The sequence below is a fragment of the Trichosporon asahii genome, assembly GCF_000293215.1.
Source record: "Trichosporon asahii var. asahii CBS 2479 unplaced genomic scaffold scaffold00017, whole genome shotgun sequence".
NCBI classification, from domain to species: domain Eukaryota; kingdom Fungi; phylum Basidiomycota; class Tremellomycetes; order Trichosporonales; family Trichosporonaceae; genus Trichosporon; species Trichosporon asahii.
The window spans coordinates 292,192-305,530 of NW_014040907.1; the positions used below are offsets into that span (position 1 = coordinate 292,192).

Sequence of the window (13,339 nt, forward strand, 5' to 3'; positions counted from 1 at the left end):
GCATCGACTCCCGGTTGCACCATGAAGTGCAGAGTCCATCCGTATATCCTGTTTTTTCTTTCGCTTATAGAATGCGTGTAGTATTAAAGAAGTTTATATGTAAAATCATCAACCAAGCAGCAGTGAACCGTCCCACAAGTTCCACATGTGCATGAGAGATATCTAAAGAGCTGTCAATCGGAAGGACGAGAATTTCCACCGTGGCCTAGTCGTTCAATTCTCAGCCACTTACGCCGTTCCCCATGGACCGCAGCGTTATTGCTGCTTGCTCGGACCGGGCGAGGCAGGACGCGACGGGGCGGGCGTGGGCCCGCCATCAAAGTTGAGGAAGTGGAAGCGCAGGCGGTGCAGCAGGGGCAGCTTCGGGAAGAGGACGAAGATGAGCGCGGCAAAGTTGAGCGCAAACAGCGTGTAGTCGTACCGCGTGTAGTGCGTTGAGATGAGGAAACTGCATGTCAGTGTTGGTTCAGTGTTGGTGTCGATTGCCTCGGTTGTCCGGTCCGGTTGGCTTGGGGCCGTAGTTGGATGGAGATCGGACCAACCGGTAGATTTTGGACGTGGACCGGTCGCGCGAGCCCGCGAGCCGCCCTCGCGAGCCTTGAGCCTGCAAGCGAACGAGCTAGTTGCCCCACAACTGATGGAGATCCAGCAGCTCTAGCTCCCCGCGCCTTACGTCGAGGCTGCAAGCGAAGCGTTGCTCCGCGCCAGCATGCCAGCTCTTTAGCTCGTCGCAAGGAACAGCGGCGCCACCACCCTTCGGCCGTCAAATGGCCGCATAGGCTGGGCAGGCCCGAATCACAGCGCGCAGCGCGCGGCCCGGCGACCGTCCCGTTAACCAGCAATGAGTTACTCACAGTCCGATCGGCACACTCGTGAGCCACTTCTTCGCAGGCGTATACTGAGCACCCTGGTCAATCTGCTCCCACAGCGTCAGGTCGTCGTAGGCTCCTCCCGTCGACATGCTGTGATGAGGTTAGCATGATCTCGTCGCAGCCTTTCAGCGAGGCACTCACTTCGACTCGAAGGGGATACCGGTGACGTGGTGGAACATGAGGAACGACAGCTGAGGAAGTCAGCAACGCTTCGCAAGAACGTGTGTTAGCGCGGGTCAGTCGGCGGCGACACGAGGAGTGAGCGACGCCGTCATCGACGACCTCGAGCCCAACGTCAGCAGGAGTCACTCACAGCCATGTATCCGAGGTTCACAATCGTCCACGACACGTCCTGCGTCATACCGGGGATAGCATCGATCAGTACCTTGGCACCAAGGATAAGCACGGGGTGGATAACCCATGCACCTGATGTCAGCTTACAACGCGCGAGCAAGTGAGCAGATCATCTGCTTCTAGAGTCTGCAGTGGCTACTGTCGAAAGGAACTGCCGCGTCGATAAGCGCAGCGAAACTGCGGAGTCGCTTGGCAGATGTCACGTTGGTACTCACCAGGAGCGTTGACCCAAGCAGCGTTGTGGTTCGTAATGCCAAGCCTGTCGTTGACGTTGTCGGGCTCGTCGCCGCCGACCTCAGTAACGGTGACGAGGGATCCTGAACGGGTGCGGCCGGTCTTGGGAGCCTGGAGAGGGCCGGAGTTGGAATCCCTGCGACCATGGGCGCCAACGGTAGGGTGCGAGGAGATGGAGCGCTGGAACGAGTTGCGAGGCGAATTAGCTTCCCCGATGTGACGGTAGACGTCGTCGACGCCTTCGCGGAGAGGCTGGGAGACGGAACGCGCACGCGCAGGCGAAGACGGAGTCTTGAAGGAGGAAGTAGCGGGCATGGTGAGAGTAGAAGGCGGGAGGGGAGGCGGTAGGAAGGTTAAAGGAGGAGGGGGGAGGTGATTGGGGGCCAAGCGAGGTGGTGCCAGGTGTTTGCCAGCGTAGCTTGTTGGGAAAGACTTGCTTTCAAAATTGGCGGGGCCGAGGATGGCGAGTGGTGTCGCTACAGCAGAGCAGCGCGCGTCGGTGTAGTAGTGGTGGGTGCGATGAGTAGATTTGGGTCTTGGAGTGATGGATCAGGTGAGTTGACAATAACACATCTGAGGTCGTACGGCGGCGGGGAATGAGCGCCGTGTCAGGTCCGCCTGGTTAGGCTCGTTGGTGGCGGCAAACTCGGAGCAGCCAGCAGAGACACTTACGGTTCAGGGACCAGAGTGGCCATGTGGCCACCTGCCCAGCCAGCCTCGACTCGCGTCTTGATTGACCCGTTATCACCCTCCACCCCACCCGTACCTTGGCTCTCCTCGTTTTACACGTCAGCGTCTCTGTCCTCACCGCTTTCGTCATACTGGGTGCGACACGGCCGATGGCGATGGCACCACTCTCTACTAGCCAGCCGCCCTCGTACGTCGCTCTGCTTGCATCACCGCCGGCCACCGGCCTTGTGCGAACGCGGTCGACGCCGACAAGAATGGCGAGTCCAGGTTCGGCCCTCGAGACCCCAGTGGCTGTGCAATTCCTTCCTTACATGCATTTCGCAAGGACTAAGGGTTACTTCTATGGATGATCTAATCTGTACAACTGCATCGTCTACCACGGCGTCGGGCGACCGTCCAGAGGCTTGCCCCTGTTGCGCCGCAGCTTGTCCAGCTCCTTGGCCTGCACGATGTCAGCATTCCTCACAGACTGGACAGTGACTACCTACCTTTCGGGCGCTGATCGTCTGCTTGGACGTCGTTCCGTACTTGTCCTCCTTGATCTTGGTGAGGCGAATCGGGCGGTTGCCGACGTATTTGCCGTCCATCTCCTTCCAAGCGCGCAGGAAATCCTCCGGGTCCTTGAAGGCAATGAAACCGTACTTCGCCTGCCGTAAGCTCTCAGCACAAGGCGCTTAGCTCACCTTCTGACTGAGACGATCGCGCACAACCTTGCACTTGCAGTACGACGGATACTTGTTGAACGCCTCGTCCAGCGTACGCTCGCTCACATCGTTCGACACGTCACCGACAAACAACCGGTACCACTCTGATGAGTCAGTTCAGGTGCGCAATATGAACTCACTGGGATCCCACTCCAGCAGCGTAGCGTCCTCCCACACTCGTCCGCTACCCTTGCGCACAACGGTTTCTCGCTTCCCGGGAGTGTTGTACTTGATCTTGTTCGGATTGCTACTGCTGCTGCTTCCTCCAGACTTCTTCGGGTCGTCGGGCTTGATCGGCTTCATGTACGTCGTCTTCAACAGGTCGGCATCCAGCAGGGGTGCGTTCTGCGCCGACTCCGGGATCGTTGTTTTGATCTTGTATCCATCTTTGTCGTACCCGGGTACCGTTCCGGTGGACGGACCCGCCGCAGAGGAAGACGAAGCGCCGGCTCCGTACGACCCTCCCATCATCTGGGCAATCGTAGCCTCATCATAGCCCTGCTGGGCGTAATACTGTCGGGTTAGCTCGAGTGGCGATCGATTAATCCAAGCCGGAGAACGTACCGCTGCCCACTGCGCTGTCAGCTCATAACCTGTCAGATCTAGCTTACCGCTGCCGCACGTTCCTCCTCGGTGTATCCGTCAGCGCTCATACTGGGTATACGAGTTTCGAAGCTAGATGAGAGATTTGTTGACACAATGTGCTTCCCCAGACTCGACCTCCACTTCTGGTGAGCAGGTAGTGATGGTTGAAAAAAGCTTCCGTTGATTTTCATGTTCCTGGGCTGGGATTTTCCAGGTCAGGCGATGGGTGCACCTCCGTAGACTTGCTCCGGTGTCTCCGAACTTTGAGCCCTCTACTACTACAACACAGAGGTTGGACCGTTCGACGCGACTCGCCGACTCGACCGACAGCCGACTACCTGAAAATGGCGCAGCGGGCTCACCTCCTCGTGCAGCCTCTTGTGCGCCGGTCCGTTCCGGCGGCGCCGCGCGCCCTCGGCATCCGCGCCCTCTCGACGGAAACTGCTCCTTCCTCCGCCGGACCCGACTTCAGCGGCACGCGTGTGCAGGGTGAGTCTTGTCTAGCTCTTTTCAATGGACAACACCCATTCATAGCTAACATGCAGACGGCGAAGGCTCGACCCAGCCTCGCACGAACCGTAACCGGGCGCCGCCATCCGAGCTGCCAAAGCTGCTGCGCCAGCTCGCCAAGTTCAAGGCGGAGGGACAGAAGCCGTCCGCGCGAGCGTATATGGAGATTCTCAGCGCGGCGAAGCAGTACGGAAAGGACCGCCGTGGCAACGATCTCGCGATTGAGATCACGAAGGCGGCGCTGCGGGATGCGGAGGCGGGCAAGATCGATCTCGGCGCCGGAGCGTTCGAGGAGTTGCTGTGGATTGCTGTCGACTACCCGGAAATCCTCCCCTCGGTGCTCCACTACATGGAGAAGCGCGGGTACACGCCGACGACGGGCGGCCTGCACGCGCTCTCGCGAGCCGCGGGCAGCTCGTTCGAGCAGCAGCTTCTCCTCGTCGGCGAGACGATGCAGGGCAACCAGTTCCCCGGCCGCCATGTGCTGAACCAGCTGATCTACTTTGCGTGCATGTGGGGCCAGCCGCGGCTCGCCCTGCAGTTCGCCCAGCGCGCCGAGTCCATGCACTCTGGCCTGAACCTCCCGACCCAGAACTGGGTGCAGATCCTGACCGCCTCGGCGGACGCGCAGTACCTCGAGGGTGTGGAGGCGGCCTGGAATCGCGTCGTCGAGAACCACGCCTACGCTCCCGACGAGGGACTGCTGCTCGCCATCCTCGCCGTGGCCGGTCGCGAGGGCCGCACCGACATTGCGACCGCCGCCCTCGGCGAGCTCGCAAACATCAAGGTCAAGCCGCAGGAGCACCACTTTGCGCCAGTCCTCGAGGCTATGTGCAACGAGGGCCGTGTGCCCGAGGCCCTCCGCCTTCCGGGCAAGATGCGCGCTGCGGGCGTCGTGCCCCTGCTCCGCACTGTCCAGCCGCTGGTCAAGGTGCTCGACTCTGAGCACGTCGTCGACCAGGCCTTCTACGAGCTCGAGGACATGGCCCAGAACAACGAGCCCGTGGACGTTGCGGCGCTGAACGCCGTGATCGCCGCGTCGGTGAACATTGGCGACCTGCAGCGTGCGCGCGCCACGCAGCTCGCCGCCGAGTCGCTCGGCGTCAAGCCCGACGTGGACACGTTCAACCTCGTGATCCGTGCCTGCGAGAAGGCCGGCCACCGCGTGCTGGGCGACACAGTGCTGAACGAGCTGACGTCGGCCGGCCTCAAGCCCAACGCCGAGACGTACGAGGCGCTGATCCACCTCTGCCTGACGCAGGTGCCGTTCGAGGACGCCTTCTTCTTCCTCGAGAAGATGAAGGCGCAGGGCGTCACGCCCCCGCGCAGCGTCTACCTCGAGCTCGCGTTCAAGTGCGTCCGTACGGACGACAAGCGCTGGCGCCTCGTCGTCGAGGAGGCCCAGAGCCTCGGCTACAACATGCCCCCGTCCCTCGACCGGCTGGCGCAGCAGCGCGAGCAGGGCGTCCAGGCCCGCAACAGGTCGTTCCGCCCCCGCAACAATGGACCGAGGGGGGAGGACGGACAGCGCACCTTTGGCCGCGACTATGCCAGCCGCAGGCGCGATGCGCCTAACGCTGAGGGCGAGGGCGAGAAGACGGGAGGTGACCGCCGCAAGCCCCGCCAGCCCCGCGAGCAGGATGCCGAGTAGATAGACCCCCCAACCCAAATTTCATTCAAATAGGCACATCTCATGTATTGCATGGCACTGGAACGCCGAGCCGTCGAGCCCGAAGGGCGAGGCGGCGTCCATGGGTGAAGGCCGGGCGGAAATGACCGGCGACATGTGAGCTCACCGAACAGCCACCGGGGAAGCAAAGCATGAGCTGCAGAGCTGGCCAACTGAACACAAGGGTCCGCGAGGCCGAGAAATCGTGGTCCGGCGCCATTCGCTAACCACCGAAAACGCCTCACAACACAGGGCGCATGGGGCTCCAACATTCCCGGCGAATCGGAGCCTCGCCCGATTAGCGAGTCTGCCGCGCTTATGCGCGCGTAGCGGTGTATTTCCTGCACGTCTGAGTCAGCCGTCCCAGGCGTGTGTCAGTCGTCCCACACCGCACCGCACGGCGCCGCGCCGCTGTACCGCGTTCGGCTATCAGTACTATCAGTCACTGGGCCAGATTGCCATGTCGAGTTTGCTGAGCTGTCTGAGTAGCTGAGTGCCGGGGTTTTCGGTATGTGATTTCTGGGGGTGAAGTGAAAGTCAGTGTTCAGTTCAGAGTCCACTCAGCGCTACGCGCCGCGCGCTTCGCACTTCGTGTTCAAGAATGCCAGTTTCCATGCAGATGCGAATGATACGGATATATGCTGGAGCCCTCATCCTCGTTTCGCTCGTTTCGGTCCTAGCTTGCTGCTTCCTTCCGCTCTCTCTCCTCTCTCCGCGGGAGTGGTGGGGGTATGCTGTGTTGTCGTTGGATACAAGACGTTTCTAAGTTTCTCCTTCTCTTTCGTTCGTCGTGGGCAGTGTGTCGTGGGGTTGCCAGGGATGCCTCGTTCATCTCCGTGACTGGGGCAATGCGAGCGCAGCCGTCTCTAATCGTCGTCGGCACTCTAAGTCCCACGGCTAGGCCATTAGCCTCACAGCTTAAGCCGTCGGGACCTTGGCGCCCTTCTCCGAGTTGAGGTACGCCTGCAGGTCCGCGATCGAGATGACCTTGAGGCCCCACTCGCGCGCAAACTTCCACGAGTCGTCTCGGCGCGCCATCGATCCGGCGGGGTCGGTCGGGTGCACAAGCTCGCACAGCAGGCCCGCGGGCGGCAGGTCGGCGAGGTAGCACAGGTCTGGAGGTCAGCTAGCGTTCATGGAATTCACAGCAGTAGAGCGGGTTCGGCGCAGGCTAAGCAGAGCAAACACAGAGACTACTCAAGTTCCTTTTCGAGTTGGGCGACAAGGTTCGCTGTGCCCTGCCCGGCGGTTGTCTCGGCCAACTCGCTGCGCTCGCTAGCCTCTACTCACCAACAGCAGCCTCCGTATGTCCGGTACGGTTCCTGACACCGCCAGGGGTGTAGCGAAGCGTCATGATGTGTCCGGGGCGGGTGAAGTCGTCGGCAGGAGCACCCTCGGCGACGAGTCGGGAGCAGAGGGCGCGGTCGTGCGCCGAGATGCCGGTGTGCACGGGGTGCTTGGCGGCGTTCGCGTCAATCGTGAGGTGGTAAGCAGTGCCCTTGGCGTCCTCGTTGGCGCCGGCAGGCGAAAGTAGAGGCGTAAGGTTCAGCTCCGTCAGACGCTTCTGCGTCGTCGAGAGACAGACATAGCCGCTGCTTGGTCAGCAATCAACTCTGGGCATTGCTGTTGATAGAGCGGGGTCGTCCTGGTATTCTCCAAGTCATCGGAGAGCTCTTGGGGGTGAACAGAAGGAGCAAGGAAGACATGAGGAGGAGGCACACGACTCCGAAACACTTCGGACTCCGCAAGTCCGGTCCACCGGATGCGAGGATGACAACTCACCTAGTCCACTTGACAAACCACGCCATTCCCTCCGTAGTAACCTTGGCGGCAGAGCAGATGAGGTCGGCCTCGTTCTCGCGGTCCTCGTCGTCCATGACGGCGACGAACTCGCCATTCTTGATGGCGGCGATGGCCTCCTCGATGGGGTCGAACTTGAAAGGGACCGGGACCTCAACGGGCGGGTTGGCGACTCTGGTCGGGGCAGACATGGTGAACGCTTGAAGAGAGGAGAGGAGGAAGAGGAGGAGGAGGGAGGGAGGAGGGTGGTAATGTAAGGGGGAAACGGGAAAGGAGGTGAGGAGCCGAAAGCCGGATAAGAGGGTGGAGAATGTTATCGACTGGAGCCCATGACCCAACTTTTCTCGGGTATGGTGATGGCCGCCGTTCCTCGACGGCCGTGCCGGGCCTGCGCCGGAACTTGTCGGTGGTCCCCGACCAGCACTCCCTTGTCGAGTCGGCGTGTGCTAGGGCTTGAAAGTGGGCACGTGCAACGGGGGCCTAATCCACAGGCACCTTTTGGCGAGCGGTAGACGTAGGCCCCTCATAAGTCTGACACGCCTATCTGTCAAGTCCCTCCAGAGGTTGGAACATGTCAGCGTACGATGCATGCAAACGGCCAGGGCTGGCGCTGGCGAAGCCCTTACGTATGCACCCCGTGTGCCTTCCTTTGCGCCTCCACCGCACCATTCCGCATGGCCGGAAGACGCGCCGTGGCAGGCTCACAGTCCCAGCTGAAACATGACAACTCAGCCTTGCCTAGGACGTGCAACATCCCCTTCAACCTAACTTCCACGAATTCGAGCCACCTCCCCTTATCATAGTTGGTCAACCGACCGACTACCCTGGACACTCCCCTTCCTCCAACTCACCATCGCTCATTCATTCACCACCACCACCCTTCCGCCCATCACCACCACCCCTCGTCTCCGGCGCACGCACGCCGTCACCCACCCCCCCCATGCGTTTACTAGCCGCCGTCACCGCGCTGGTCGCCGCCGCGGCACCCGCGTCCGCGTTCTACCTCCCCGGCAGCGCGCCGCACGACTACAAGCCGGGAGAGGATGTGCCGGTCTACGTCAACTCACTGACGCCCAAGCTGAACACGACGTTGCGATCGCTGATCTCGCTCGACTACTACGATGAGCGGTTCCACTTCTGCCAGCCGCAAGGCGGACCAGTGCAGCAGGCCGAGTCGCTTGGCAGCATTCTGTTCGGTGACCGCATCCTTTCGAGCGCGTTCAACATCAAGATGCTCGAGGACCAGAGCTGTGCGACGCTCTGCAAGTCCAAGGTGCCGAAAGACGACGCCAAGTTCATCAACGAGCGCATTGAGGAGGACTATGGCGTCAGCCTGATCATTGATGGCCTTCCGAGTGCGGAAATGATGCGCGACCCGCAGACACAGGAGATCTTCCTCGACGCGCAGGGCTTCGCGCTCGGTGAGGTCATCACGTACACGGGCGGATCACAGAAGACCTTCCTGAACAACCACTACGACATCTATATCGACTACCACAAGCGGAGCGACGAGTACGTGCGCGTCGTCGGCGTCGTTGTGCACCCGCGGTCCGTTGACTCGATGGTCGCCGGCGAGGACAGCCCGAACTGCTACCGATCTGAGGTCGACCGCCTCGCGCTCAACGAGGACGCAGACAATGAGTTCTACTACACATACTCGGTCAAGTTCCGCGAGAGCGACAAGGCCTGGGGTGTCCGCTGGGACAGCTACCTGCACGTGTATTTCCCCAAGATCCACTGGTTCTCGCTTATCAACTCGCTTGTGATTGCGGGCTTCCTGTGCTTCATGGTCACCATGGTCCTCTTCCGCACTATCTCGAAGGACATTCACCGGTACAACGCGATCGACCTCGCCGAGGACGTGCAGGAGGACTATGGCTGGAAGCTCGTGCACGGCGAGGTGTTCCGCAGCCCGGAGCGCCCGATGCTCCTCTCTGTTTCTGTGGGAACAGGAGCGCACCTCGTGCTCATGTGCGCCGTGACGCTTGTCTTTGCGCTCTTCGGCTTCCTGTCCCCGAGCAACCGTGGCTCGCTCGCGACCGTCCTGCTCATCTGCTGGATGCTCTTCGGATGTGTCGGCGGTTATGTCTCCGCGCGCGTGTTCGCCACGCTGGGCGGTGAGACGTGGAAGGCAAACCTCGTCATGACGGCGACCGTCTTCCCGGCAATCGTGTTCACGCTGATCGGCGTTCTGAACATTTGGCTCGTCTTCGCGCACGCGTCCGGTGCCGTGCCGTTCGGAACGATCCTCGCGATCCTTCTCCTGTGGTTCCTCATCAGCGTCCCGCTCTGCGTTGCGGGCTACTTCTTCGGCATGAAGCACGGCGGCTTCAGCAACAGCACACGCGTGAACAGCATCCCGCGCCAGATCCCCCCGCAGCCGTGGTACCTGCGTCCGGTGCAGAGTGCGATCATCGCGGGCATCCTGCCCTTCGGCGCGGCATTCGTCGAGCTCTACTTCGTCCTCTCGTCTCTCTTCGGCAACCACGCGTACTACGCGTTCGGCTTCCTGTTCCTGACGTTCCTCGTCTTCGTCCTGACGACCGCCACCGTGACCTTCCTTGTGACGTACTTCGTCCTCTGCGCCGAGGAGTACAGGTGGCACTGGCGCTCGTTCCTCGTCGGCGGCGGCAGCGCCGTCTGGGTCTTCCTCTACGGTATCTGGTACTTTGCGTCGCGCCTCAGCATCGGCTCCTTCACGAGCCTCGTGCTCTATTTTGGGTACCTGTTCCTGTTCTCGCTGCTCACGTTCCTCGTCGGTGGTAGTATTGGCTTCGTCACGACGTTCTTCGGCGTGCGCAGGCTGTACTCGAGCATTCGCGTCGACTAAGCGCCCGACGCAAAGCGAAGCGCGGGCGCACCGAAGCCGTCCGCAGAGTGCGCACTGCGCACCGTGTGCAAGCTTGTTTCCTTCATAGCTGACCCACACTTGTATAAAATGTTTCTCAAACTGTAGAACAGACGGACAGGAGGATCTTAGATTCAAAAGCATATGCATGGGATACCCTAGTGTGCTTCTCTCGCACATTGTCTCTACACTGGCACTCAACCGCACTACACCTCCGTTCTCTCTAACCGCCCACCTAGAGCTTGGCACTGACGCCGTCCCTGTACTCCTTCGCGAGCTTCTCCAGGTCCGCGTCGTACAGGTAACTGACGCCCGCTGGCGGCTTCGCGGCAAGCTGGGCAATGGCTTCTCCGACGGTCTTGGTCTCAACGCCGAGGCTCGTTGTAGGGACACCGATGGAGCGCAGCCCCCGGATCGCAGTGACCATGACGCTCTCGGCGGTACGCTGGTCGGGCCGGTTACCGTCGTGGAGCAGCACGCCGGGGCGGATGATGATCGTGTTGGGGAAGTTGAGTCCGACGACGTGGTCCTCCAGCTCGCCCTTCATGCGCGGGTACGCGAACCAGGATTTGGAGTTGGCGCCGGTCGAGGAGACGAGGATCATCTGGACGTCAGCTACAGTGCAAGTAAGATCGACAGCTGCCACTCCTTCCTGCGTTCCTCTGGCTACAATGTGCTGGTGTGTAGCGAAGGGAAAGGACTACTCACAGTCTGGGCTCCCTGAGCCTTGGCCTTATCGGCGAGCGAGATGTTCAAGTCACGGTCAATGAGGACCTGCTTGTCCGCTCCTCCGGCCTGCGCACGCGTCGTTCCCAAGCAGGAAACATAGACATCTCCCTCGTTCACAACCTTCTCCACCGTCCAGAGATCGTGCACGACGTCGTTCTCATACTTGGCCCCCGGGGCCGCGGGAGGCGACGTCGGCTGCGGAGCGGCACGGCGCGTAATCGCCTTGACGAAGAAGTTCTGCGGAGACGCGAGGAGGAAGGACAGCGCCTGCGAGCCCGTCAGGCCCGTGGCGCCGACGATGGTGACGGCAGGCATTGTTGTTGAAGTGGCGAGGGTGGAAGTGGTGGTGTTGACGATGGCGAAGGGAGATACAGCCGCTGTGCGTTGACTTGTTAGCGGATGAGAAGTATGCGCAAAGGTGTGTGTGTGTGTGCGTGAGTTTGAGAAGATGTGGATAGACGATAGACGATGCGAACACGATAGATATAGCGAGGAAGACCGTCGGTCTCACGATCGGCGCCATCGTCATAGGCGCCATAGGCCCGGCTGGACGTGCTGGGCAGACCGGCGGTGAGTGGAGGCGGCGGCTAATCTCTCCGTCCTTCTGCGGCCAGCCCGCGGCGTGCGGTCTCAAGAACTCCAATTTTAACGCAGACCTGCTGGTTACACTGACAGCATGGCGCTCACCGCCCACCGCTCACTGCACAAGCACGCCCGAACCAAACACACGGCTCTCTCTCAACATGCAGCATTGCAGCAAAACTCCGCCAGCAGCGAGACTCTATCATCATAGAAACGGCAGCAGTCTATTGCTGCACGGGTAACAGGTACACGGCTGAATGGAATGTCATGACGCTGGGCTACAGCCTATATCACCCCCGTCAAGTCTCCCAACAGAATCCCAACGTTTACTCGTCGCCCTCGACAACAACGGTCTCGAGGCCCTTGAAGGAGGTGACGCCCTCAACGACCGAGGCGACAACGTAGAGCTTCTCCTTGGCACCCTCGTCGTCGTTACGCTTACGCTCGAGACGGACACGGATGCGGCGGGGAGGCGAACGGACACCACGCGACCAGAGGGCCTGGTTGAGGCCGGGCGAGATGCGGACGTCCTTGACGCCCATGGCCTTCTCGGCGAACTCCTTGACGGCCTTGACCGACTTGGGGGCCTCTGTGAATGGTTAGCGAACGCAATTGAAAAACCAGCGAGAGGTCGGAGCGAAGGATCAACAGCTGTTTCCAGACGTAATCTTGCGCGGCCGCCTGCTCCCATTCTAATACGCACTCTTCTTGAAGGAGAGGTCGTGAGTACGCTTGTGGATGTTGATGGTGTACTCGCGGGTGACGACGTCCTGAAGCGCCGAACGCTGCTTGCGGGTCTAAGGGGTCAGCAATGCTGTCCAAGAAATTCGATGTCCCGGTCGATGTCGCGCGCATGTCGTCTGATTCCAGGCTCCGAACGCTCCACGCGTGCCCCCAAACGCACGCAGCCAGCGCAGGACAAAGAGAACGAGCAGGTGACGCCGCCTGAGCAGTCGGCGCTCAACATTCCCCTTGCCCCGACTCTGTCCACGTCCACTTCCGGTCCATCCTTTCCAAGCCCACACCCCGTCCTCGCACGCTCTTCTCTCGCTCTTTCTCCAGCATTCGTCGTCCCAGCATGTCCGCAGCACCCTCGTCGTCGTCTGTCGTCCTCAATCCTCCAGCACTTCGCCCTCCAAAATCCTTCCAACTTCCAACATCCGACATTTCAAGACTCTGCGCGCGCGACATCGATTCGATCGAGATTCCGACTAACCTTCTGAGTAGGCGCCTGGTCGTCAGCTCAGTCCTCTCCGGGCATGCCGCTGCCGTCGTCGTCGCTACGCACCATTTTTGAGATGTGGGGTTGACCTTGACGGATGGACACTCGATGCTGCCTTCCAACCGTCGAAACCAGGCAGAGCGAGCCGCACCCAGCGTGGACCCTGAATCACTCCAATGTGGCGGCGGACGCTTTTCGGCGATTGTCGAAATCCCGCTAAAGTCCGATGAAGACGAAATTTTGGGCCGACTCTACATTTTCGTCCACCTACGTGAGAGTCTGGCATGCACAACCGGACCGCGATCTCCACACGCAGTCGAAGAGTATGGCTGAGGAAAGGTGTAACGAGTTGCATAGAGGTCGCGGATCACCAGCAATTCCATCCAACTCGTAGAACACAGCGGCAGGCCCTCTTCTTTCTCTCACCATGTACACAGCTCTCCCTGTACAGCATGCTTGACGCTCATGTGCATTCACCGTGCTTAATGTTGTTTTAGATGCATTGCTGTTTGACTACCTTCGCCTGCTAAGATAGGGCTG

The 13,339-nt window shown here is 60.5% G+C and overlaps 5 protein-coding genes across 5 annotated transcripts; 1 reads left to right on the forward strand and 4 right to left on the reverse strand.

Annotated features, from left to right (window-relative positions):
• Nucleotides 1–255: 255 nt before the first annotated feature.
• A1Q1_07699 (response to unfolded-protein) lies at nucleotides 256–3,507 on the reverse strand (the record flags this gene model as incomplete). Its single annotated transcript, XM_014326711.1, has 12 exons — nucleotides 256–604; nucleotides 855–962; nucleotides 1,014–1,063; nucleotides 1,186–1,298; nucleotides 1,442–1,995; nucleotides 2,133–2,226; nucleotides 2,283–2,452; nucleotides 2,528–2,592; nucleotides 2,639–2,791; nucleotides 2,834–2,958; nucleotides 3,043–3,367; nucleotides 3,466–3,507. The coding sequence occupies 12 exons, from the start codon at nucleotides 3,505–3,507 to the stop codon at nucleotides 256–258; spliced, it is 2,148 nt and encodes a 715-aa protein (XP_014182186.1).
• Nucleotides 3,508–3,783: 276 nt separating this feature from the next.
• On the forward strand, nucleotides 3,784–5,600 carry A1Q1_07700 (uncharacterized protein; the record flags this gene model as incomplete). Its single annotated transcript, XM_014326712.1, has 2 exons — nucleotides 3,784–3,928; nucleotides 3,985–5,600. 2 exons carry the CDS (start codon nucleotides 3,784–3,786, stop codon nucleotides 5,598–5,600), a joined length of 1,761 nt encoding a protein of 586 aa, XP_014182187.1.
• Nucleotides 5,601–6,536: 936 nt separating this feature from the next.
• On the reverse strand, nucleotides 6,537–7,609 carry A1Q1_07701 (3,4 dihydroxy-2-butanone-4-phosphate synthase; the record flags this gene model as incomplete). The annotated part of the gene is made up of 3 exons (XM_014326713.1): nucleotides 6,537–6,733; nucleotides 6,909–7,210; nucleotides 7,401–7,609. 3 exons carry the CDS (start codon nucleotides 7,607–7,609, stop codon nucleotides 6,537–6,539), a joined length of 708 nt encoding a protein of 235 aa, XP_014182188.1.
• An 872-nt stretch (nucleotides 7,610–8,481) lies between these two features.
• Nucleotides 8,482–11,310, reverse strand: A1Q1_07702 (endoplasmic reticulum protein; the record flags this gene model as incomplete). Its single annotated transcript, XM_014326714.1, has 5 exons — nucleotides 8,482–8,835; nucleotides 8,893–10,244; nucleotides 10,311–10,368; nucleotides 10,520–10,918; nucleotides 10,975–11,310. The coding sequence occupies 5 exons, from the start codon at nucleotides 11,308–11,310 to the stop codon at nucleotides 8,482–8,484; spliced, it is 2,499 nt and encodes an 832-aa protein (XP_014182189.1).
• Nucleotides 11,311–11,903: 593 nt separating this feature from the next.
• On the reverse strand, nucleotides 11,904–12,868 carry A1Q1_07703 (uncharacterized protein; the record flags this gene model as incomplete). Its single annotated transcript, XM_014326715.1, has 4 exons — nucleotides 11,904–12,166; nucleotides 12,281–12,374; nucleotides 12,794–12,808; nucleotides 12,866–12,868. 4 exons carry the CDS (start codon nucleotides 12,866–12,868, stop codon nucleotides 11,904–11,906), a joined length of 375 nt encoding a protein of 124 aa, XP_014182190.1.
• Nucleotides 12,869–13,339: the final 471 nt, after the last annotated feature.